This window comes from Rhea pennata, chromosome 3, assembly GCF_028389875.1.
Source record: "Rhea pennata isolate bPtePen1 chromosome 3, bPtePen1.pri, whole genome shotgun sequence".
Classification (NCBI taxonomy): Eukaryota; Metazoa; Chordata; class Aves; order Rheiformes; family Rheidae; genus Rhea; species Rhea pennata.
The window spans coordinates 123,772,977-123,796,541 of NC_084665.1; the positions used below are offsets into that span (position 1 = coordinate 123,772,977).

The window sequence follows — 23,565 nt, forward strand, 5'->3', positions numbered from 1 at the left end:
TCTGTATGGATGTATTTCTCTCTTATAACCAGAAAAAGCCCAAAGATGACTGAGACACAATATACAGCTTTCAGACAAATACAGTCAAGTAGAGTGAATCCACCTTGCGTCTCTGAACCTTTTACCCATGTGTCCCTTAGAAAGAAGATTTTTGTCTTGATTACTTAGCTGATGAGCTAAAACACTGAATAATTTACATTTGCAGCTCTGTCATTGAGCTCAACACTTCTTCCTACAGAAGTGGTAGGTTTATTATAGTGCTAGTTTTCAAAGCAATTGTTCAAACACATCAAAAAAGACCAAAACTGTGACTGAACTCATAACCCAGATCATCAAAGCCAAAGAATGTCCAATATGAAAGTAAAAAGCAAATTCCATAAATCCAAAGTTAATGGTAACAAAAGACCTCAGGAATGATAAATTTAATTCTTTTAATTTAATTGAGTTATTATTCTAGAAACTTTGTAATCAACTGTTGCATTTCACATGTCTATAGTACTTCAAAAATTAATTTAGATAGATTGGATTAATTGCAGCATGTTGTTATCTAAAAGTCTGAATCAGGATCTGGGTTTTAGTCCTTGATTCTGTACAAACACAAGAAAATATATAGTCCACGCAGAGTACCCTTTGGACTCCTAAGCAATGATTTGTACCACATAATGATTCTGTGTTCTATTTTAAAGTTTGTATTCATTTCCAGTTTCTATATTGCTGAAAAATTCAGGCATGAATTTTCAAATTACAACAAATACCATCCATTTTTGGTGGATATTCCGATCCCTTTGAAGTATTATAAGATGCGCAGTCTGTTAAAAATCAGACTTCTTTTGCAAATTCAGTCTAGGATTTACGATATGGAGGCAAACACATACCTGCTACTTCAACAGTGCCTGCAAATGCTCCTTTCCATGAGCATTCTACAACGATGTGAAAATGTTGTATATAATTGTCTTCCTGACTCATGATGCGTGAAGCAATACTCTGAAATAGAGTGAGCTACAGCCCTATTTCTAGCAGATTAAACTACAAACGCAACTGCTGGAGTCATCCGTTCCTTTCTTTAACCGCACGATGCACTTCTGCGGTGGTTGTGGAGGTGATGATTTTCCTATTGAGCTCTATGGGACAATGAAACGAAACACCAGCAAGTGCCTCTGACCGCATGTAACACTTAAGACCATGTCTACTACTGTGGGAATCCAAGATGGGAAAATGCGTGAAGATATAAGGAAGCAGACAACTAATTGGCATTACTCACACGGATTACAGACAGGCAGGGAGCAGACTCTATGCTTGTAAGCACTCTGGTTAATACCTATTTGGCACCCTCATTTGAAATTAGTAGGACTCCTAGAGAAGCAAGGTATTATGCAGCGGGAGTAAAGTTCATGAAATGCATGTCAGAGTTCGAAGGCTGAGGGAAGCAAAACACATTCATGCTGGCAATAACCAGGTAAAAAGGATTGCATCATGCTGTGGAAAGATTACATCTCAGAGTCAAAGGAGAATGGGCAGCATGTAACTTTGGATGAGGAAGGAACAAGTAGTGTACTCTGATATGAAGCAGGAACTTTGGAAACATTATGGAGTATTTCTCAGCGCTGGAAAAATCTTTAAATGGGTTCCCCAATGTCATCTGTAGGTAACACCCATAAAGTATATTACCACCTTTATACTGGTTGTTACGCAGTTGCAATATTTTAGTTAGGGTGAGAATCTCACTACTACCATGCCTACAACTGCATAACCATGGGTTTTAACCTCAGCAGTTCACACAAGCCAAGCTAAGCAGGAACTGAGCAGTACTTGACTAACTAAATTCTGCAAGAAGTGATCATGATGCCTTAGTAGATAGCATCATTTCTTAAAGATATGTCTGTAACGCACTCGTAATGACAGTAGCATTGCACAGACACTTCAAAGTTAGCTTTAAACAAACCTGGACAGTGTCACAAATGTAGCACGGATAGTTTACAGTTCAGTACAAAGCACCCACGCAAGAAGCTGGGCAAACGGTTAATCTCTGTTGAGCTCTGGGCAGCTGTGACTGCACTGCTACAACTATCTGAGCCACCTGCTTTGAGGCTAATTCAGGTATGTCTGAATTTCATACCAGTCACTGGGACTGCTGTGTACATATATGCCCTGGCATCGTGACACATCTCCTCAGACTTCAGCCACTTCAAATACAGGGTGTCTAGCCCAAGCTAGTCATCTAGGCTCCATTTATAATCAATGGAAAGAGACAGATACCTCCAAAGAGCAACTCATTCCTTTCTGAGTTAGGCATTCAAGATCGGTGGGGTAAATCACCCTCTGCAAGTGCCCGTGTGCCTTCGTTCACTACCGACCAAACCTAGCCTAGATATCTAATTTTTATAGACTGAAAGCCACTGAAAGCCACTCTCAGCCAACAGAGAGCTACTATCTTCTCAGCGTAGTGAGAGCACTGTGCTGAGTAAGCTGGTCTAGTGTAGATGAGATATGTAATAGTGGATCTGAGGAGACATACACATGAAAGAACCCGGTTGTCTTCATAAGAGTAAGGTTTCTGGCCTCCTAAACATCCTGCAGCATGAGATCATTACCAAGTTTCTTTCCCTGAAGTTTCAATTAAGTATGACATGCTTCTTCATTTCCTCTTCTGCATTCTTTGTCTGGTTAAATCAGCATCTGTGTTTCACTCCTAGGACGACCATGTTTCAGTGGAGAATAAACTTTCAACGGAGAATAAAAATAGATTTTATATGTAAAGTTTATAAAGTACTTTGGGATTCCTAGGAAGGAAAAACTACATAAACACAAGATGTACTACTCTGCCTCTCCCAAACACACTTGCCCTGTTTCCTACTCCTCTCCTCAGTGTTGAGTGTGGAAGGAAAGGTGCAAGAGGTGCTACACTGCAGTGAGAGAGAAAAAAAAAAAGCTGCTATTGGGAGCATTTGTAATGCTGCAATGAGCTAACTGCATTTGGAAAGTGAAGGGCTCCAAATGTTAAAATTCTCTTAGGAGGAAAGTAGGGAACAAAGTGGTCTGAGAAAAGCTACTTTAATGTCTTTTTATACCACCTTCCTCCAAAGTACCTACAAGGAGTAGCATCACAGGCATATAAAACTGGCTTTCACTTTTCCTTTCCTCACTGCCTGTGCCATGTGGAGATACAGAACGAACCCGCGTCCACTATTAACTTCACTTCTTTAGTTATATTCCTTTTCCCATCTGTATTTTCAATAGACGCTGTGAGCAATTGAGGGCCGAACTCCCTTGTACTATATGGCAATGCAGCATAAATGTGGCGCAACGGGGCCACGATTTCCTCTGTGGCTTCGAGAGGGCTATTGAATACAAACAGCAGTAACTGCACTGTCAAAAGACACTGCAAAGGTCATCCTCCATGCCAAATGCACTGGGACGAGGCAGTTTTGAAGCACTGTTTCCTCTCCAAAAGAATGGAAACAGTCTGTTTTCAGTTGACAAATACAAGCCAGGGCTTCACTGGTGAGGGAAAGGGAGCAGATTTATGTTCAGACTTGCCCTCTTGCTTTCCATAAGCTTTTAAAGGATTTTTCCTCTAACTGCAGAGTTAATCCACGACCAGCTACCATCACTGGGCAGCAGTGTCCTCTTATGAAGAACTGGCCAATGTCATGTAGATCACTTAGACTTCAGAACTGCAGCGTACACAGTGCAAAAGAACTCAGGAGGTTTCGCTTTCATCTTACCCTATGCACTCCACCAGCCAACCAAAGGTATCCTCACAGGAAAAGAAACGATTTTTGACTGTCTTCACATACTCCTGAGTGTGTGGGTTTTCATTAACAGCTTGCTCTAGTGGAAAAACAAGAACTGACCAGACCTTGGGATGCAACTACCATCCCTACCATCCTGGCCATCTTCTTTCAAGGGCACATGTCATCTTTGAGATGACTCTAAGAAGTCTCGCTTTGTGGGTTACACACCCATCTCAAAGGCAAATCTAAACCACTGCTGTATATGTAATGCGTGCCAAGTTTCACGAGGAACACCTAAACTATCCCAAAGGTTTCTTACACCCTCTGGAAATGCTAAGGAGTTTTTCTCCCCTCCCCAGTTTAGTAAGGTTTTATGAAAGCACACATCTGCAAAAATAAAACCAGCGGCAAAAGATAGGAGTGAAACCACGCTTTGCATTTTGCACTGTAATAAGGGCCCAGTATCGTACCACCGAAATCAGAACCAGCAAGGCTCCTTCCTGAGGGCCTGACCACAGCACCACACACCTCTGACAACCAGCCTGTCGGTGCACTGCAGCATTCACGACAAGTCGGGCTCAAATAAGGTACTGATAAGGACAAATAAGGACTTTAGGATAAGAACCTAAACCCCAGAGCATACACATGCCAAACCTTTCTTAGGCCATGAAGTCACATTTTGCCTCATTTCTTAAAAGTGGCGTTATAACAAAACCCACGAAGCTTTCCAAAGTCAACCACAGCTACACCACCAAAGTGCCTTACGTTGTTGTCAGTGACACTGCCAGGAGCCCAGAATAACCTGGCTGATTTCAGCAGAGATTTGTCACCATGAAAGACACCAAGAACAAGTTACAGATTTTTCTAACTTCAGTTTGGATGAAAACCCAAGACGTTTTCATATTATCTCAAGGTATTTAGTGTTGATTTCAATTAAAATCTCTTGCCCGTGCCAAAATGCATACAGATGCAAACTTCCATGTTCAGTTTTTGCAACATATCACTTGAAAGAAGTACTAAGCTACTTTTTTAGTATAAAGTACATGATAAAGGAGAACGTGTCAGTAAAATTTGCTCTTGTTCTGCAAAGTATATCTCTCTGCCCTGCACAAACTTACCGTAGTGAAAAGAAAAAAAAAAAAAGGTATTCAAATCAATATATTCTTGGGAAGGAAGGGGGCTGGTACAGTGGTTTTTGAAGGTAAGCCAGGGAATAGCCTGAACTGGGGACACTAGCGTATTTTAACTGCTGTGATAATTTTGCATAAAGAGATGTTAAGGATCTAGCTCCTTGCTGTAGCATGCCATGTGTCCCTGAATAAAATTACTGCCGTGCAGGCTGTTAGTGAAGGAATGCGTAAACAGACAATGTATCCTTGCATCAGTTCCACAAAATGTTGCACAACACAAATGCCTCTCGATGTGTCATTTCCTGCTTGGCCACCAGCCCAGCTCCTGACAGTCAGTCAACAAAAAAAAAAAAAAAAAAAGAAAAGAAAAAAAAAGAAAGAAAAAAGAAGAAAAAAGAAGAAAAAAAAATACTGCAAGATTTAAAGCTGCTCTACTCAAAAGCACATTCCACTAGCTCCAGACTTATCCCTCCTCCCTCGGCCTTTGAAAGAAGAGAGAGAGAACTTCCTAAAAACTGTTACGGTTTTCAGTCTCGGAATCTCAAAAATCTCAATCACTTATCTGCGTTTTATAAGCCAGTCAGGCAAACAGTTAATACAAAGACTGACGAGAACCTCTCGCTTTTGCTGTCTTTTGCAGCGTGCACAGACAAAAGGGCAATGTTTGCTCATACCTTTCGTCACATGTGTACCTTACGAGCTATGGAGGCAGATAAATATTCTCGAGCTGAATGAAATGAAGCAGGTTTTTTCCCACCAAAACAGTTTCAGTTCAAAACTTAGAACTACTTTTCCATTCAAGCTGAGATATAAAATTGCAGTCAGTGAGTTTAGAGGCTATATTTAATTAGAGGCGAACTGAAGTCTTTGGAAGCCGAGCAAAATATAAAAATACATATACTCCTCCTCCCACCCTCCCCATGACTTCTCTACTGTCCTGTGTTTAAACCAGAAGCAGCCAGAAAGGAGGACATGTCTGCTATTGCAAACATACTATGGAATGCCAAATTCCTATTTCTATATTTTGTAACAAGGTAAAGGCATTAAAGGAGGCGTAGGTAAGCTTTGAGTTTTTTTCCTGTTAGTTCCTTTACACTGATATCGTGATATCTGTTGGTCAGTGGTGACCTCATGATAACTTAGCTCTCTGGAAAACGTCTTTCAGCCCTCCCAGCTGGAAGGCAGCTCTGTTGGCTAAGATGTGTATATAACAGAGATTTTATAAGGGTCATGAGGAGGGAAAAATATCTGCAGGACTTGCCAATGATCCCCAAAGATCTTATACAACCCGCTCTCTAGACTCCATCACTCAGAATCCAATGTGCTCTCCCAGTCCAGCGCAAAGACAGTGCAACACAGCAGAAGTCCCTAATTAGTAACCTAGTTAGCCTGAAATAGGTAATTACAAAACAAATTTTTTCCAAGGAACAATCATAAGAAGATATTTACCTTTTCTCATGTAGAAATGGGCAAGTTTCCTAACAAAGCAACCTGGCATCACTATCTCTATTAAAATACTTTAAAATAAGAATAATAACAGAGAGGTAAGGCAGCAAGCTTCTACAGGCATAGGTTTAATACAACTAAATGGCACTTACATTTAAGAACCTGACTTTCTAAAGTGCTGAGCATCCAAAATATCACCTGGAGTCACTGCTTGCCATGAGTGTTCAGCACTCCTAATGTCAAGCTCTAAATGATTTTGATATCTGTCATGTTGCTGCTGCTTCTGCTGCTGCTGGAAAACATACGGCATTTGTTCCCTTGAGTCAGCTTGCCAACAGAAGGTCAAAGTGCCTTGCCTATAAACAAGCCTTACAAATTCATGATCTTAAGCATGATGTCATGTCTTAAAATGATAAGCTGGCAACAAAGTAAATGACATTTTGTAAAGATGTGCATAATTTTATGTTTATGCTACATAGAACGAAGGTTCTAATAAGTCATTGGTTGTGTTCCTTTAAAGAGAAGTTTTATAACTGAGATGAATCACAACTGCAAAAGATCAAAGTTAAAAAACATCAATGATGCCATGGGGTACTTTTTAATCTTGTAATGAATAATGATCATGTGCTCTTATGAAGTTGGTCCAACTGCCAACGCCAGATGTGTATATTAAGAAAGAAGTTGTTTGTGATGTGACAGCTCTGGTTGAGCTGCCAGAGAGAGGAAAAATAGGATAAAATGCCTGAGATGTCTAAGTGAAATACTGGCAGAGAGGGGAACTATTTGCTGATACATAATTCGTTAAGAAAACCACATTTGCTATCAGAGCCACTTGTTGGCTTGAATTCCTTATTGCTCCCAGTCACCTAGTTTTCCTCATACAATGTAAATGTCAGATGCACTTACTGAATGATTACTACTAAACAGTAAGAAATTCACATGAATGGACTTTTAGAAAAAAGCAGAACTTCAGTGAAATGGCTATAGAACTTCTTCTGGAGCTACTCCTTCCCTACAAATTCAGATTTAACAACTAGAGGCATCATGGACTTTTGTCATAAGCATCAGACTGAAAAAACAGAATTTGCAGAACCAAACAGACCCTAGAGTAGAACATCATGAAGTATTTAGCCAAAATTTTAAAATTCAAGTAGACATTCATAAGTCTGGCTGACTTCATTAAAAAATAAAGAAAGAAAAGAAAAAGAAAAAAAAAGAAAGGCATAAGAATTCCATTTAGCCATAAGAACCGATTTTCTAAGTTACTGAGTATTTCTAGTTTCAGCTGAAATCAATGAGAACGGCAGATGAACAAGCATCACCTACAGAGGACTCTCTTTCAGGGCTAAACTAAAAAACTCAGAACCCAGAGATCTTGCTAAACTATATTAACATAGCCTCACTTTTAATCCACTGAATACTGAAATGATTCAGTTCCAATCTAAGAAGGTTCCTTTTCTGTGTTACACATAGCAGTCCATGTTATTCACTTGCATCATTTTCATACTGCTTTGCTGTTTCACGACACTCGTTTCCTCTACTAGGAGGTTTCCCTGTTTGCAGATGCCTCGACACATGGAGTCAGATTCCAAATGGACTGAAGGGCTAAATGTATAACTTACTGCATGGAGCGCTCTCCATGAATGCAGTTTGTCCAAGTTCTCCAATTAAGCTATATGGAGCAAGTTGCAGGTGAGCGTTAAGAGTACTAATTCAGCTAGGGAGAGAAGACAGAAAAATATCCCCTAGCTGTGACAGAAGGACACCTCAAATGTGAGCAGGCAGTGACACAAGTATCTGTAGATGAAATTTATCTATAGCTATCTGTTTTTTCTTATTTCTTATTCAAGGTGAAACTCAACAGCCTGGGCAGTTCTTACAGAAGGCGCTTCACTTTCCTTCTCTCAATGTAAGAGGAGGAGACGGCACTACAACCTGTACTGGCGTTGGAAACACTAAACTGCGTGAATTCTGTCTTGCTGAAAACTCCCTGCAAGCTCCTTAAAGGTCTCGTTTGTATTTGCAGATTAAAGGCAAAATAATTATTTGAGATGCTTCCATTTTAGGGATCTTTTTAATGTGGTTATTCATCAAATAAGTCTTAATCTCTCAATGTAATTTACATACAGCAATATCTGGTTAATCCAATCAATTTAGAAATAGTTGTTCTAGTTAAATAAAGAAAAAAACTCCAAAACTGTCTGATCACTGATACTCCTATGATGTGAGACTGGTTACCAGTTAAATTTGCTAGACAGAAAGACAGCCATATAAATTATGGATTAACCAGACTTGACTGTATCTAAAAGTCAGTATTATCCCTAACAACTGCTAGAGCATGACAAAACATGATTGTCATAAAAATATGTCCAGTAATCATTGCAAATAGATTCTTGTTAAGTTAGGAAGGTGCTCTGCTCTGAGTTAAACAGGTTCAGTGAAAATCTGCTGGACATCGTTTAAATAAAATATGCACTTTCTGCGCACAAATAAGAAACAAAAACTGTGCTTTTGATAAACTGCTTTTACAGCTTTCTTTGGCCCCCAGGGGTCTGTGATGAGTCCATAGCCGAAAACCAATTTCAGGTATGATGAGATTAACCAGGTGCATTAATTATCTGATGGCAAAAGAATTTAAGGGCAAACAAAAAGGCACTATATTATATATTTTCCCTCTCCACTAGGACTGATCCTGCAAGATCAGTCTCCTATTGTGTTCTAAATGTCTTTAGTTTGAAGCTGATGGGAGTTCAGGGACTTCAATATGTTGCACGATTGTATGTAATCCCTAAATCAGATTATATAAAAATACAGTGGGTTTACTTCTCATTTACACTGGCAGATAATGTATCAAGACCTTGATGTGAATGAAAATCAGGTTCGTGATTGCCCAAATTCAGCCAAGCACTTAAGTGAGTGTTTAATGTAAGTATGTGTGTGGTCCAATAGACTCCAAATTAAGCATGCGCTTACATATTTTGCTGAGCAAGGACCAATGTTTGACAAAGATATATATTTCATTTATGGGTCTATGTTAAACAAAATTAAGCAGATGTAAGTGCAAAAAAAAAAAAAAAAAAAAGAATATAATACTCACTTCTTGGCTCCCTTGGCCCATCCACTGTAACCTTTATAGCTCTGTGGTATGTAGCGACTTGGGGGGGATTTGTCAGGACAGTTATTGTCAAAGTAAAGCTCTTCCCTACAAAGGGAAAAAAACAACAAGGAATGAGTGATTACAACATGAAAACAGTCACATGCATGTTCAGTAAAGAATCAGAGACATTTAATATTATTCCCTGTCGTTACCACAATCGTGAAAATTAAAACCATAACTGACCATAGGAGTTTTCCTCCCCTTCAGTTTTACTCTATGTCAAGAATATGTCCATGTGTTGACAATCTAAATGTTCCTTATTTAATAATGGGTCATCATACAATGACAGAACAAAAGTGATTCACTGCTGAGGACAAGCCAAATTCTTTTCTGTATTGAAAGTGGTGTAAATCCAAAGCAAGTCAGATAATTCAAAAATTTACTCCAGTTTTGCAGCTGTGTGACAGAGAGCAGAATGTGGCCACATGTTATTTACTTCACACAGTTTTATCATTTCCTTTGTTTGATTTGACTACAATAAGATGAGGAAAGAAAATATTTTCATTCTGGGAGTCATTTTAACACGGTAGTGTCTCCTGTCCTTAACATGCCAGGGGTAACATGATGATATCACCATTACTGGAACTTTTTTTTTTTTTCTTTACATATATTCCATCTATTAAACATGAAGAAGCCCCTCCACTTTCCCATGGCAGCGAGAAACTGTTTGGTGCGTGGATGCTTGTATCACAAACCTGCATTTTTATTTTTCACACACGCATTGCACTAGATCGTCTGGAGCCTTTAGCTGAATGAAAACATTACCAATAAATAAATAAATGGGGCCGCCTGAATTTGCGAGCACGTTCTCACAGGGCCCTGGCCTCTGTTCTGGAGACGCACTGACAGTTGTAATCTGTTAGATATGCAACGGTTAGTCATGTCAGATAGTCAAAACTGAAAACTGTTTCAAGACAGGAAAAGGTGGGCGTATAACAGTGACTCAATAAAACAGTCGGCAATCTTAGGCCTTATTGCTCATTTAAGCTGCTACTTTACCAGACTCTCAAGACTCTCCCCCCTTTTTTTTTTTCTTTCTTTTTTGCCTCTGCCTGTGTGTATATGGGCGTTTTTGCTGCCAGCGTTTTGCCTTGCGTTGAACTCTGAAGGCATTCGATCAAGACACTAATCTTAAACAGTATGTAACAGCACAAACTTAACGCAGTCTTTTCAAGCCTAATATAGAACAGCTTATATATAAGGCCTAATAAAGAACAGAGCTTTGGCTGTCATATCTAGCAATTGGCCTTTCTTTCTAGTCCAAGCCATATATCCCCCAAACCTGCCTGAGACACGCATCATTTATTATCAAGAGTGCAACTTCAAACTGTCTTGGCTATGCTTTTCATGAATTAGAATGTGACATGGATGCTTTTTTTTTTAATGAAATATAACCGTCATTTAGAGCAAAATGATTTTCCAGGTGTAGCTGCCCTCCAGCTGTGCCCGTCCTTCCAAGAGGGGCAGGTTAGAGTGGGGAGGTCAGCACGCCAACAAAGGTGTAAAAGTCTCAGGAGGCCAAATTCTGCCACAAAACCCAGGAAAGACACCTGGCTGAAAAAGGTTTCATCCTATCTCATTGGAAAATGGATTGTTTTGCAGATCTTTCAAGAACGATCAGCCCAGAGAGTAAGGTCTAGGTGGGATGTCCAGTCTTTCTGCATGGTCCAGTGGTACCCATCCACCTGCTAGCCCAGGTCTGAACAGGGTTCATGCCTTTTCTCCTCAACCAAGCAGGAAAAGAGCCTATTGCTAAGATAAAAAAAGCTCACTAGGGATGAGATTCAGATTTAAGGCCTCCTTGATGCCCACTTGGCATGCAAAAAAAGTTCTGACCGCAAAATTGTATGATGTTGCTATTGAGATCACAGCCACCTACATCGGATAAGTACAACGCTACTGGCAACTGCTGGCGGTGCTAGAGGGATGTTCCCTGCGCCTTTGAACGAAAAATTTAGCTTTCCAATGTTATCGTTCCATATCTATGCCAAATGAGTTCAAAAGCCTATTACAAGTAAAAAACAACCCAGCAAAACAGACTACGTGAACACCCTGCAAAGTCACTCTGCGGTAAAACACTGTGAGATCTTCCACCCCTTAATATTAAAGCTATGTTTTGACCTCGCTTGTGAGCACATCTACAGTATCATCTCACAGCCAAAGTCGCACAGGCAGGCACCTCGTGTGGGAGGGAAATAGTTTTTGTTCCTAGCTTGTGTTCTAACAGGACGGCGGCTTTAATAACGTAACGTTTCTGAAGGCCCACCGCGGGCCGCAAACAGTGCATCGCTTTCCTGCAGGGAGCTGTTCGACCCTGCCAGCCCACTCAGGTTCCCTGGCTTTCAAGAGATGATTTACATATTACAGGATTAGGAACAAAATAAATTCTTAAGGTTGCATGTTTCAATGGTGCTTTCGCTTTCCACAGATAGGTGTAACTGATTTCCCAGATCTCCTTCCTCAGCTGTGAAATCCTTTAATGCACTTTTTATCGCCTTCCTTTGGGCCCTTAGTCGTTTAAATTATCCACTTTTAGAACCTAAAGACTAATTTTAGTACTCTTTTATTAAATTCCTAGCCAAGCAGTCATCTGGCACTATTGCTTTAGTGTGTCTAAACTGTACATTCTTTGTTATTAACACATGTGAGCCTAGCTGACACAGAAAAGGACAAGATGGACATATGTTGAAGCACAAGGCAAACCCCAGAAATTAGCTTGAAAGGAGACTCGGCAGCTTGTGCATGTTGCATATTTTTTCAGTTAGATACTAATGTGATTAAAGTATCGGGACACAACAAAATTACGGTTATGATCCCCTGCTTATTGAAGACAGGAATCCTTTCTTCTCTGGGCTGCGAATCGGGCTGTAAAAGTGAGCTACTGCTTCAAAACCACATACAAACTACTTCTGCATTCACGTAAAGAGCACTGCTTACTTGTTCTTACGAAGCCAGCAAGGTGTTCGAGCAAAATCATACAAACAAAAACGTGCAGCTTCTGTCGGCTAGCAACATTAATATGTATAAAAATCAGGTCTCTCGACTGAGCCATGAGAAGCAAGGGAAAAAAAAAAAGAAAAAACGTGGGAGAGAGAGAAGGTGAAGTGGTAAGTTGATGATTCAGACTTCACAATCAAATTTAGAGATACAGAGATCAAAGAGCAAGCTGTTTAGAAAGATGTAAATCTAAAGTCAGGAACAGGTGTGGATTAGTTTCTTGCCACCGAAAAATGATTTCTTTATTACTTCATTTTTCCTGTTCTACTTCAAGACGTGTATCCACCGATATTCGTCTATGTAAGTAGCTTTCTCACTTCTGTTTGCAACTACTGCTTTCTTTCCTGCTATTTTAAGCAAGGTTTTAGAAATCTATCATTAATGATATCTCTTTCTCCTTTTCTCTCTCGCCCTTCTCTGTTCTAAGTCTGGAAGACAAGTCTGGACCAATTTCTCCATCCTGCCTCTGGCAGCAGAATGCAGCATTTCAGATCCTCCACTGAGTCCCGGCTGCTTCAAAGGAAAAGCCCTACTTTCTTCCGTTAAGATCATAAGAAATATAGGGGGAGGGGGTCAGCTCTGTTTGGACATAATTACACTTCATCAAAAGAAGCTTTCTTCATCTTCCATGCGTGAAAAGTCTGCAAGCAGTTAAGTCTGTCTTTTTTCTTCCCTCCTTTTTTTTTTTTTTTTTTTTTAAATATAAAAATTGCTATTTGGGAAACTAGCCAAAACTCAGAAAGCCAATATAGTAAAACAGTGCACACCCTTTGTTTTTCTTTGAAGTCTCTTAAATAAATATGTTGAGGTTTTGAAAAGTACACTATCGCTTTTCCATAGATTTTACCCAGATTGATCAGGGAAAAAAAAAAAATCTCTTCCAAGTCTGCTAGACACAAATATAAGTTACATTACTGGATGCAGATTGGAGACGTTTTGTGTTCGTGTGCATCTGTAGCTGTATCTGATGATTATTTAGGCCCTTTGCTCCATTTCCTAAGTTCCAATGAAAAGCCTAGCTCCTACATTTCGAACGAGATTCCCAGAGCAGAGGCAGTACCTCACATTTCAGCTCTTTTTTTGTCCGAAATACTGATACTCTACTGAAATACTGATATTCTACAGAAGTTTCGTTGTGAGGTAGCACTAGTGACGGAGCCAAGAGCCCTCAAACCTCATCTATTAGCAGAATCACAAAGCAGATAGCTTCTTGGAAAAAAAAAAAAAAAAAGGCACGACAAATGGAAAAGAGGTCTAACACCTTATCCGAAAGGGCAATGAACTCTGTATTTATAACTGCATTACTTTTGCGACAGTTTTGCTTTATTTCAAGGTATTCTTTATGGTCAGGAATTTCCATGCTGGAAAAAAAAAAGATCAAGAGAGCTGCTGGCCAGGTCCCTAAAATAAAAGTAATAGTCACTGGGAGCCACACTGACGGGATCACCTTTACATTTGTAATCGGGAAAGCATGTCATCTGATTTAAACTATTGAGGAAATCTGTCACCGGCTTGAATTTCTGGGGACAAATACGCTTTCTTTCCCTAGGATGAACTGCAATGGCTTTCTATAGAATATTATCACAAAATCAGCTTTATCGCCGATGTCCCCGCCCCGAGTGTAACGGGGCTATTGAAAAAAAAATTAAGAAAAATTATTTTGAATACATAAAAGAAAAACATCGAGGTCGGATCAAGAGCTGATTTAAGGGACCTGTTTGAGGAAAAACTCAAGTGCCAGCTTCCTCGTGATATCTGTTCAGGCACTGCCTTAAGGCAAGACGCGTGCCAAGGCCTGGGCTGCAGTCTCGCAAGGACGGCGGAGGCTTTCGCGGGACCGTTTCTGCGCTGCAGGAAGCTCTGGAACAGGCGGAAGACCGTAACGGCCCCGCAAAGCCGCTAGCGCGAGGCTCATTCAAAGCAAAGGTTTCGCGAAAGGCGAAGCTCGCCGTCAAGTCACCCGAAGTCACAGGCAGTTCGATGGCCCGGGGGGGCGGAGGAGCCGTTAGGACGTACGTACCCCACGGCGCCGGGGGGGGGTGCGCTACCCCCCCCCCCCCCCGCACCAGCCGCAGCTCCCCCGCCACCGGCCCACTCCGCGCGACGGACCTACCTCTGCCGCTCCTGCCCACGAACCGCAGGTCGTTGAATCGCGCCACCTGGTTCTTCATGACGGCGGAGGCGTTGCGCAGCTCCGCCGAGTAGTTCTCGTCGTTGCCGGCCATCACGGTGACCACCGTCCCGTCGGGCACCTCTCCTAAGGCCACCACCTGGGGAAACAGGAAGGCGATGAAGCCGCAGCTCGCGGCCCGGCTACGGCCCGGCTTCTTACAAGTTAAGTTAACCACGAATATCGAGCTATTAGCAAGGGAACATGTCAGCTTCCTCACACAGGCGATAGCAATCTCCATTGCAGCATCAAGAAAATACTCTCCTTTTGCTCGCTGAGCTAATACTGATGCTAGCTCCTAACAACTAGAGATTCACCAATTTTCCACGGCAGAGCTCTAAACTGAAAAATAAAATTGAAAAAAAAAAGAAAACAACAAAAAATACCCCATGACTTGAGACACCGTATCTGTCCCCCTTGCAGTTTCTACCGGTCTACACGGTCAGATAAGACTTTTCGTATTATTCAGAGCAATTTCTTCTCTCTCCTGGAACAGGTATTGCATTTTCTGTCAGAAGCTCAGCCCGAAAGGTCTTTCCCATAAATGTAGCACGTCTGAAACTAGTAATTGCAGGTCGCACGGCAATATTAATTGAGAGGAAACAACGAACATGGATGAATATGCTGAATATGTACGATCAGCAAACCGTTGCCCAGTGCATTGTACAATGTTCCTTGAAAACAGCAAAAAGTAACGACAAAGGTATACAAAATCTGAAAATAGGATAGACTATATTATTGAAAATTACAGCTCAGCTTATATAAAAGAAAGAATAAAGCGAGCCTGAACGCCCATCTGGAATGGATTGCCTTGCTGCTTTTCTGTTTTTCAGTAAAACACCAGGTAATACCACCCAAAACGGAAAACTGAGCTCTGCCACTGACTGCTATGAGGTCTGCCTATCACAGGAAGATTTTACTTTAATGCAATTTTAATGTCTCTGAACAGAAAACCACAAGAAGTGCCTTTGTGGATAAGATCTGAGGTCCAACTAGCTCGGGATCTTGGGTCTGACAGCAACCAGGTCCAAAGGCTTCAAAGTGAGGTGTAAAGAACCACCACAGGCAAACAAGTAGTATCTGCTGAACACAGGAGATGGCTCTAATCCTTAATAAATGGATATTGCCTTAAACTCTAAAGCTTTACGCTGCTTAAAACACTCCCTTCTGGTTTTGCTATGTGCTATGATAGCTCTGGACAGGCCCGTGATGCCCCTTAGCATCCAGGGCAGTTGCAACCTACTCTTGGTGTACCTCAAGTAACAAAAATCCCGTCAGCTCGCGAAGTGCAAAGAGACTGTGAGCAAAGGAGGAAGCACGTGTCTGCCCGGGGCCTCGGGAAAGGGAGGGGGTTCAGTACATCCCCAGCTTCCCTCCTCGTGGCTCCATGAGCAGGGAGGTGGTGCAGGTCACACTACGGTCCTCATCCATTTGGCCACCGACACGGGGGGCTCGCAACACCGGGGCATGACGGCACTAGCTCAGCACAAGGAAAACTTCCTAAGGGGCCCTCCTGTCCTCAAGTCTTGATGCCTTCACTTTTCATGGGTTTTATTCCTCCTCTTTCAACTTTCTCAGTTGACAATGTCACTTCGATTTGTCAACTTGAAGATCACCACAAAACAGCATGTGCCACTTCTGGAGTCCTTGTGTCAACTGCATCTAATCGAGAACTAGAGCAGTTCTAAAATACACTATTTTCCCGCAGTGTGATACAGTATCACTGAGACTGAGGGAAAAGTCAAACTGAAATCCGGAGTGAAAATGCAAGACTTTGTCCAATCGAAAAAACGTCTTGTTAAATAAAAGCTCCTCTGCTATGCAATAGGAGCAAAACATTTATCTTTCTTTTATCCTTTTCTACCACCACACATCAGAAGACTTATGTACATATACGCACCACCTAGGGAAAACTTTTGCAAAAGAAGTTATAAACCTAGGGAAAAGCGGCGTATTCTGGGAACTTCGGAAAGTAACTTCACCTAGGGAAAGACTGTTTGCATAAACCGGATTTGGCTGTTTTATGCCACGTATCACCCGAAAATTATTTACATTTTCTTCGAAAGAGGATTACAAGTGCACTTGAAAAAGAGTAGGGACTAAGTAAGATTTTAAAGATTAAAAGTAGCCACAGGGAAAGTTTCTTAGCTATTCCTTAAATACAAGTATCTCTACCACTTAAAATTATTTATTTTCCATAAAAAACTGTCTACACAGTTTGATTATTAAACTCAATCTCTGCCCTTTTTTGACTACAGCTCAGCAAAAAGGCACATGAAGTCCAATGAAGACAAAAAAACAAACCAAATTCTGACAAGTTGAAAATAACACTGTATTTTTTCTATAACACAATTCTCATCCGGTCAATCAACCTGTTTGCCCAGTTTCAGTCCAGCGGGATTTGAAATGGCCAAAGCATGTACCCTAAAAACAGAAGTTATAAACTAAGAAGCAAAAATGCTATATAGTAATACCAAGTGTTAAGGCTTTCTACACAGTAAAATGATTTTTTCAAAAGAAAAGCTAGCATACATGCTAAATAGCTCCTCTCAAACACTAATGTCTATCACTTCAATAACTTCTTTTTGCAAAATGCTGAATTCAAACAGCTCTCTGAGTGCAAAATATTCTGTACAGAGAATGTCTTTTCCAGAGATTGCCAAAAGAGCATCTGATACTATTAAAAATATTTTAATGTTCTATAACTTAAAACAGAGTAACTGATTTGCACTATTTTTTGTTTTAAAATATACATCTGGGCCGACAATTTATACACCAGGTTTCAGCTTGAAGCTATTTAAAACAGCTGAGTTATAAACTCTGAAAACTGGGGTTTGGAGTGGAAATGCTGACAGACCCTTAACTACTGTGGTGCTACTGGGGAGAGATTTTATACCTCACTCCAATTTTTTTTTCCCTGTCTTTATGTCCACTAAAGCTCTTGGCTACTATCAGCATCATGCAAAATAACATACAGAAACGTTCATAACAGCTAACCTTGCAACTTGGGTCTTTATGGCTTTCAGTAAAATCTCCCAGACTGAGACACAAACAGAGGGCCAAATTCTGACTGCTGCTCTCAAATAAAGTACCACTGGCTAATAAGAAATCGTAATAAGTGAATATGATTTGGACCCTGGCTCACAATATCCTTTTATGCTTGAATATTACTAGACAGCTAGAGCCATATTAATAGGCACATTGTTAATATCCTCCACCACAAAAAGAGTTTGCATTAACAATCTTATTAGTTAATACACTCAATGCGAACTCTGTTCCCAGCGCGTGTAAATATTAATACTTAAAAATTCAAATGTAATACTTATCCAACAGTATTTTAAAAAATTATAATCAAACCCAGCACTGTTTACAACATACTTCCTTTCCTGCGTATGATTTATATCTGTTTTTTTAAATTAAAACAGTGCTATACTCAGAGTACTTTTTAACTGGAGATCGCTGCAAGAGAATTATGACATACTTAACACACCACTCAAAACATTATCATCAACATATTATTTATTGCCAATAAAGCTTCAGAAAGTGTGTTGTCTGTGAGCTATTTTACTTTCAAGTTACTGTTTAACCCAGATTTCTATGGCCCAAATCTGTCTTTTTTTCTTTTTCAAAGATAATTCCCACTTTGTTATATCACAGTCAAGTGTTTCATTGTATGCTCTATGCAGCTTCTTTGGTCTAAAAGTACTGGACAGCTGCTCAGAAGTTAATTTTCAAAAATAATTTTCTAGAATGGGTCCAAGTTATTTCAACTGAATATCATATTCATTCAGCAGGAAATAAGGGCTATATATACAACATATTTATAAGAGAAAAGGAGCACATATTGTGTTCAGCACGTGGAAACAGAGACGCCCCAATAGCTGAAGGGTGCTATAAACCCCAGGGGCAGTAAGGACAACTCAATATTCGTGATGCCTCAGTAAGTTGATCATATATCTATATGGTCCTGTTAGCAAGCAAATATATGGCCCTTAACACTCAGAATCCCAGTATGTCCCAGAATAGCCCAGGAAATCCCAGCACTGAATAATATTATTCATTTCAGGTAGAGTATATATATACATATGTACAAACATAGAGGAACATAAACAAATTGGGAAATGTTCTAATCCTTTTTCTCTCCTTTCATCACGCATAAAGTATTCCTATTTGAACTAATACTCTAAACATTTTAATATTTAGTTTAGGTCTTTCCCTTATTGTAATGAACCGTGACCGTGGCATTTTGACTGGGGCACTACAAACGGGAACAGAAATGCAAGCATGGTAACGCAAGAGCTCTCACTTCGCTTCTCTAACGAGTGACTATGCCGACTTAATCTAACACTGAATTAAATTATAATCACGATTTGCCGACAGCTCCTCCTCCTTCCTCCGAAGCCCCCGCGAACCAGACTCGCTCAGTGATCCGCACCTCGCCATCCCCGTGGCCCGGGTGGCCGGGACGCCCCGGTTTCGGTGCGGTGCGGGTGCTCCGCAGCGACTCTGCGGGTGCCCCGGGGCGAGTTCACCCGTGCTGAGCGCCCGGCGCGCAGGTGTGCGGGGGCCGCGACTGCCGTCGCCTGCCCTCGGCCGTGCCGGGAAACCCAGGGCGCCTTGCCCCACAGCCCTGCAGAGCACAGGCCTTGCTTAAAAGCATGCTATTATTATATATATATATAAAAAAGTATGTGTGTTTACATATGTGTGTATGTGTATATATATATGTGTGTGTGTGTATATATATAAAATAGCATACTTTTTATATATACATATATGCATATATATACACACACATACATGTTTTATTTTATATATATATATATATATACACATACACATACACACACACACACACATACATACGCACATATATGGTTTTTTTAGTGCACTTCTGCCCAGCCACTTCCTATTTGGCCCAGCAGGAGAAGTGTGGGGTCTGGCCCCCCGAGTGGGCTCAGCCTGGGCCCCCCTGCTTCCCTTGAGGGACCCCAGGTGCAGGTAGCACAGGGTGAGAAGGAGCACCCATGGGTCGGGGAGGGATGAATGGCTCCTTCTGCAAGGGGGAGGATTTATTTATTTTTTTATTTTTTTTTTAAAAAAAGGCCCCCACAGCATCCCGGGAGGGGAGAAGGTGCCCGGCGCGGCCGCTGCGGCGGGGGTGCAAATAACGGGATCGCTCCACGGGGCAGGCACAGCGGGCGCTGCAGGGGGGGGTGCTGGGCCGCTGCCGCGGGGGGGGGGGGAACACGCATTGAAAGGGGGGCACAGAGACATTGAAATGGGGGGCACAGAGGCACTGCAAGGGGGGGGTCACAGGAGGCACTGCAAGCGGCGAGGGGTCACAGGAGGCTTTGCACGATGGGGTGGGCAGAGCAGGCATTGCAAGGGGGGCGCAGGAGGCTTGGCAGGACAGGGGTATTGCAGGAGGGGCGAGGAGCTGAGCAGGCACTGCAGGACAGGGGGGGCGCAGGAAACTCCAGGATGGACGGGGGGGGGGCAAAGCTGACTTTGCAGGACGGGGGGTCAGAGTAGACATTGCCGGCGGGGAGGGGAGGGGAGGGAGGGCTCAGGAGCCTATGCAGGCCGGGGGGGGCACAGGAGCCATTGCAGGACGGGGGGGGGGCACCGGGGGCTGCAAGGGGGGACACAGGAGACTTTACAGGGAGGAAGGGGGCAAAGCAGCCATTGCAAGGGGGGGCAGAGCAGGCACTGCAGGACGGAGTGGAGAGACTTTGCAGGACGGGGGGGGGGGCAAAGAAGGCATTGCCGGGGTGGGGGGATGCACAGGAGATTTTGCAGGCCGGGGGCGGGTGGGGGGGGTAGCACAGCGGCGGCCGTGCAGGAGGGCGGCGGGGGCGGGGGGGGGGGAGAGAGAAGGTTTGGGCTCACCTTGAAGGCCACCGGGAGGGTCTTGTTGCAGCGCCAGTGCGAGGGCAGCACGGAGCACAGGAAGTTGGGGCTGTCGGTGCGGACCAGCTCGGCGGGGTGGTCAGCGATGATCTCCACCATGGTGCGGTTGTCGTGGGGGCGCAGCCGGGGCACGGCGGCCGCCGCAGCCGCCTCCTGCTGCTGCTGCTGTTGCTGCTGCTGCTGCTGTTGCTGCTGGGCTACTACCACCGGGCTGACCTCGCTCATCTTGCCGGGCTGCAGGCTGCTGGAGGGGGGGCTGAACCTCCGGCTGGTGCTGGGATCTACGGGAATACGCATCACAACAGCCACAAGTTAGCGAATTGGGGGGCGGGCGGGGGGGGGGGAGCGGCGGGGGGATCGCTCGAGGAGGCGTGTAGTGGGGGGTGGGGGTTGCAATAAAAAAAAATAAAAAAATAAAAGCCCCCAAAAGCGGGGAATTAAAAAGTGGAGGGGTGAAGAGGAGAGGAAAAAAAAAGGCAAAATAGTAAAAAAAAATTAAAAAAAACGCAGCAGCGGTTTAAATGCACGAGGCAAAAGAAAAAAATAATCTCAGTCTGTTTGGTGGGGTTTTTTTGTTGTTTTTTTTTTTTTCTTTTTTTTTTCTTAAAGCGATCTGGCCGGGGCGGGGGGCGCTGCAGGCGGGAGGCTGCGGGGTGCCGGCGGCCCCTCTTAGCAGAGCCCGGCTGGAGACTGCATGCTCCCGGCTTGGGCACAGCTGCAGGGCGCCGCTTCTCCTCCTCCTCCTCCTCCTTCCTTCCTTCCTTCGCGTACAGTCTCTCTGCTCTTTTCCCTCCTTCTAGCCACCGCTTCTTCCCTCAAAGTGCTTGAGTTTCTTTCCTTTTCTTCTTCTTCTTCTTCTTTTTCTTCCCCTTCTTTCCCCCTCCCTCCCCGTCCTCTTTTCGGATTTTCAAAAGTTGTCTCGGGAGAAGTCAAGCGGCGGCTGCTGCCGTGCGCGGCCGCCAGAAGAGGAGCGTAACTTCGGAGCGCGGAGGAGAGGAGGGGGGGTGCCGAGGGGAATGGCTCGCTTTCCTCCGAAGAAGTCTTCCTCCTCCGAACACACCAAAGAAACACAGGAAAAACAAAAAGGAAAAAAAAAGAGAGAGAAAAAAAAAGTAAAGCAGGAACCCCGCTGCAAGCCTCGGCGGGACGGCGCGGAGGTGGCGCGGAGCCGCCGCGGCTCCGCCGCTTATTGCCGGTGGCTTCGGGAAGCGGCGCTCGGGCCGCGGCGCTGCGAAGTCGCTCCCGAAGTTACTTCGGCGTGAAAAGCGGGCTGCGGGGCTGGGCGAGCGAGCGGGAGGGTCCCCCGGCTAAGGACGTGAGAAGAGCGCGTTTAAGCCGGATCCTTTGGGGAGCATCGGGATTTAAGAGAAGTTCGAATTTCGGATTTCCAAGGGGAAAAGAAAGAAAAAAAGCGGAGAGGATAAAGGGGGGGGGGGGAAGCCTATTTGGGCTTATTTCTAAAATATGCCCAAATAAATTCTGGGAAAAGGCAGCCTTGGTGCAGTCCGGTCTTGGTAATTAAGTCGCTGCTGGATCCAAGTCCGTTGAGTTGAATAGGCTAACAAAAATCTTTCTTTTTTTCCGCCCTTGATAAACAGCAGCAGCAAAAAAATCATTAAAATGTCGGTTTGTTTGAGTTACTTTTCTTTCTGAAAATCGGGTTAAAAAGAATAACAAACTTCTTTTGGGTCCCGAGAAGTTGAGGTCGGGGAAGATGAAGGAGCCGAAAAAAAAGCCACAGTTTTTTTGTCCTGAATGTGGTTTTTGGAGGCTGGGATTTCTAATGATTAGGTTTTTGTGGTTTATATATACAGGACTCTCTGGCTAAGGCGATCATTATGCTGATGAGAGTCAGCAGCACGTGGTGCTTCAGTCCTCATACTTCTGCAGCCTTCAAAATAAATAAAACAATGTGCATCCCCCACAGGAGCAGAAACTTTGCTTTAAGTCGATCTCACCCACGGGGAGGGGTACGGAGACAGGGGAGGGGGGGAACAGGAGATTGTCTCCGATCTCTACTTCTCTCCGGGTTTTTTCCATTAACACTTTTTTTGCTTGTTTGTTTAAAAAAAAAAGAGAAAAAAAGAAAAAAATTGTTTGCAAAAAAAAAAAAAAAAAAAACAAAAAAAAAACAAAAAAAACCAAAAAAAACTGGTGCCAAAGACTTTTTTTTTCTTTGCTAAGTCTCCGGTAGTCTAAAGCCTAAAACATTTCCCTGAATGAAGGAAAGCTATAAAACCCCCCTCAGACTATTAAGGTAAAGGGAGTCTGGTTTGTTTTCTCCCTTAAAAAAAAAAAAAAAAAAAAAAAAAAAAGGAAAAGAAAAGAAAGAAAAGAAAGAAAAAAAAGGCAGATCTTATTAAAAACAATTTATATACCCAATAGTAAAAAAGTGTAAACGCCTCCCAGTGCAGATAACAACCTATCACAACCCTCCCTCTAATTTCTAAGGCTTTACTTCGACTTGCTACTTCCACCTTCTTGTAAAAAGTCGGCGCTGCGGGTGTGCTGCCTGCCCGCCGCCGCCGTGTGACCCGGCCCGGGGGGGGCGGTGTGTTTTGGGGGGATATGTGCCCTCGTCAGCCTTTAAAACACATAACCGCGGGACTGCGCCCCCCTCTCCCGCCGCCGCCCCCAAAAAACCCGGGTTGGTCCCGCCGCCGCCGGGAAACCCCAAGCGGAGCCGAGCGCCCGCAGCTCCCGCGGCGCTGGCTGCGCGCCCGCGGGGCCACCGCGCCCGCGAAGCCGGCGCTGCCCGGGCGCTGCCGCGGCGCGGCTCGGCTCGGCTCGGCTCGGCTCGGCTCGGCTCGGCTCGGCTCGGCGGGAGGCGCCGGGCGGCAGCGCCGCGGCCGCCTCGCTGCGGCGAGCGACGAGCTCCGCGTTTCGGTCGCCGGGGAGAGCTCGCGCTCCGCGCACGGGCACGCTGCGCGCCTCCGCGCCGGCTCTCCCTCCCGCGCTTTCCCACGGCTGAAAGGGGGGATAGCAGCCCCCGACCCGCTGCCGCGGAGTCATCCGTAT

At 43.5% G+C, this 23,565-nt stretch overlaps 1 protein-coding gene across 4 annotated transcripts in view; it reads right to left on the minus strand.

Moving 5' to 3' along the window:
* Positions 1-23,565, minus strand: part of RUNX2 (RUNX family transcription factor 2) — a 144,517-nt gene that overhangs the window by 59,213 nt on the left and 61,739 nt on the right. Inside the window, exons 1-4 of one of the 4 annotated variants that reach the window (XM_062573259.1) lie at positions 20,764-20,844; positions 20,527-20,703; positions 14,578-14,734; positions 9,408-9,512 (exon numbers count right to left, since the gene is read on the minus strand). In XM_062573259.1, the coding sequence (XP_062429243.1) occupies positions 9,408-9,512; positions 14,578-14,734; positions 20,527-20,703; positions 20,764-20,844 (520 nt within the window). Of the gene's footprint in view, positions 1-9,407; positions 9,513-14,577; positions 14,735-20,526; positions 20,845-23,565 lie in introns of those variants that run through there. The other 3 variants (XM_062573256.1, XM_062573257.1, XM_062573255.1) reach the window with 3 other exon arrangements.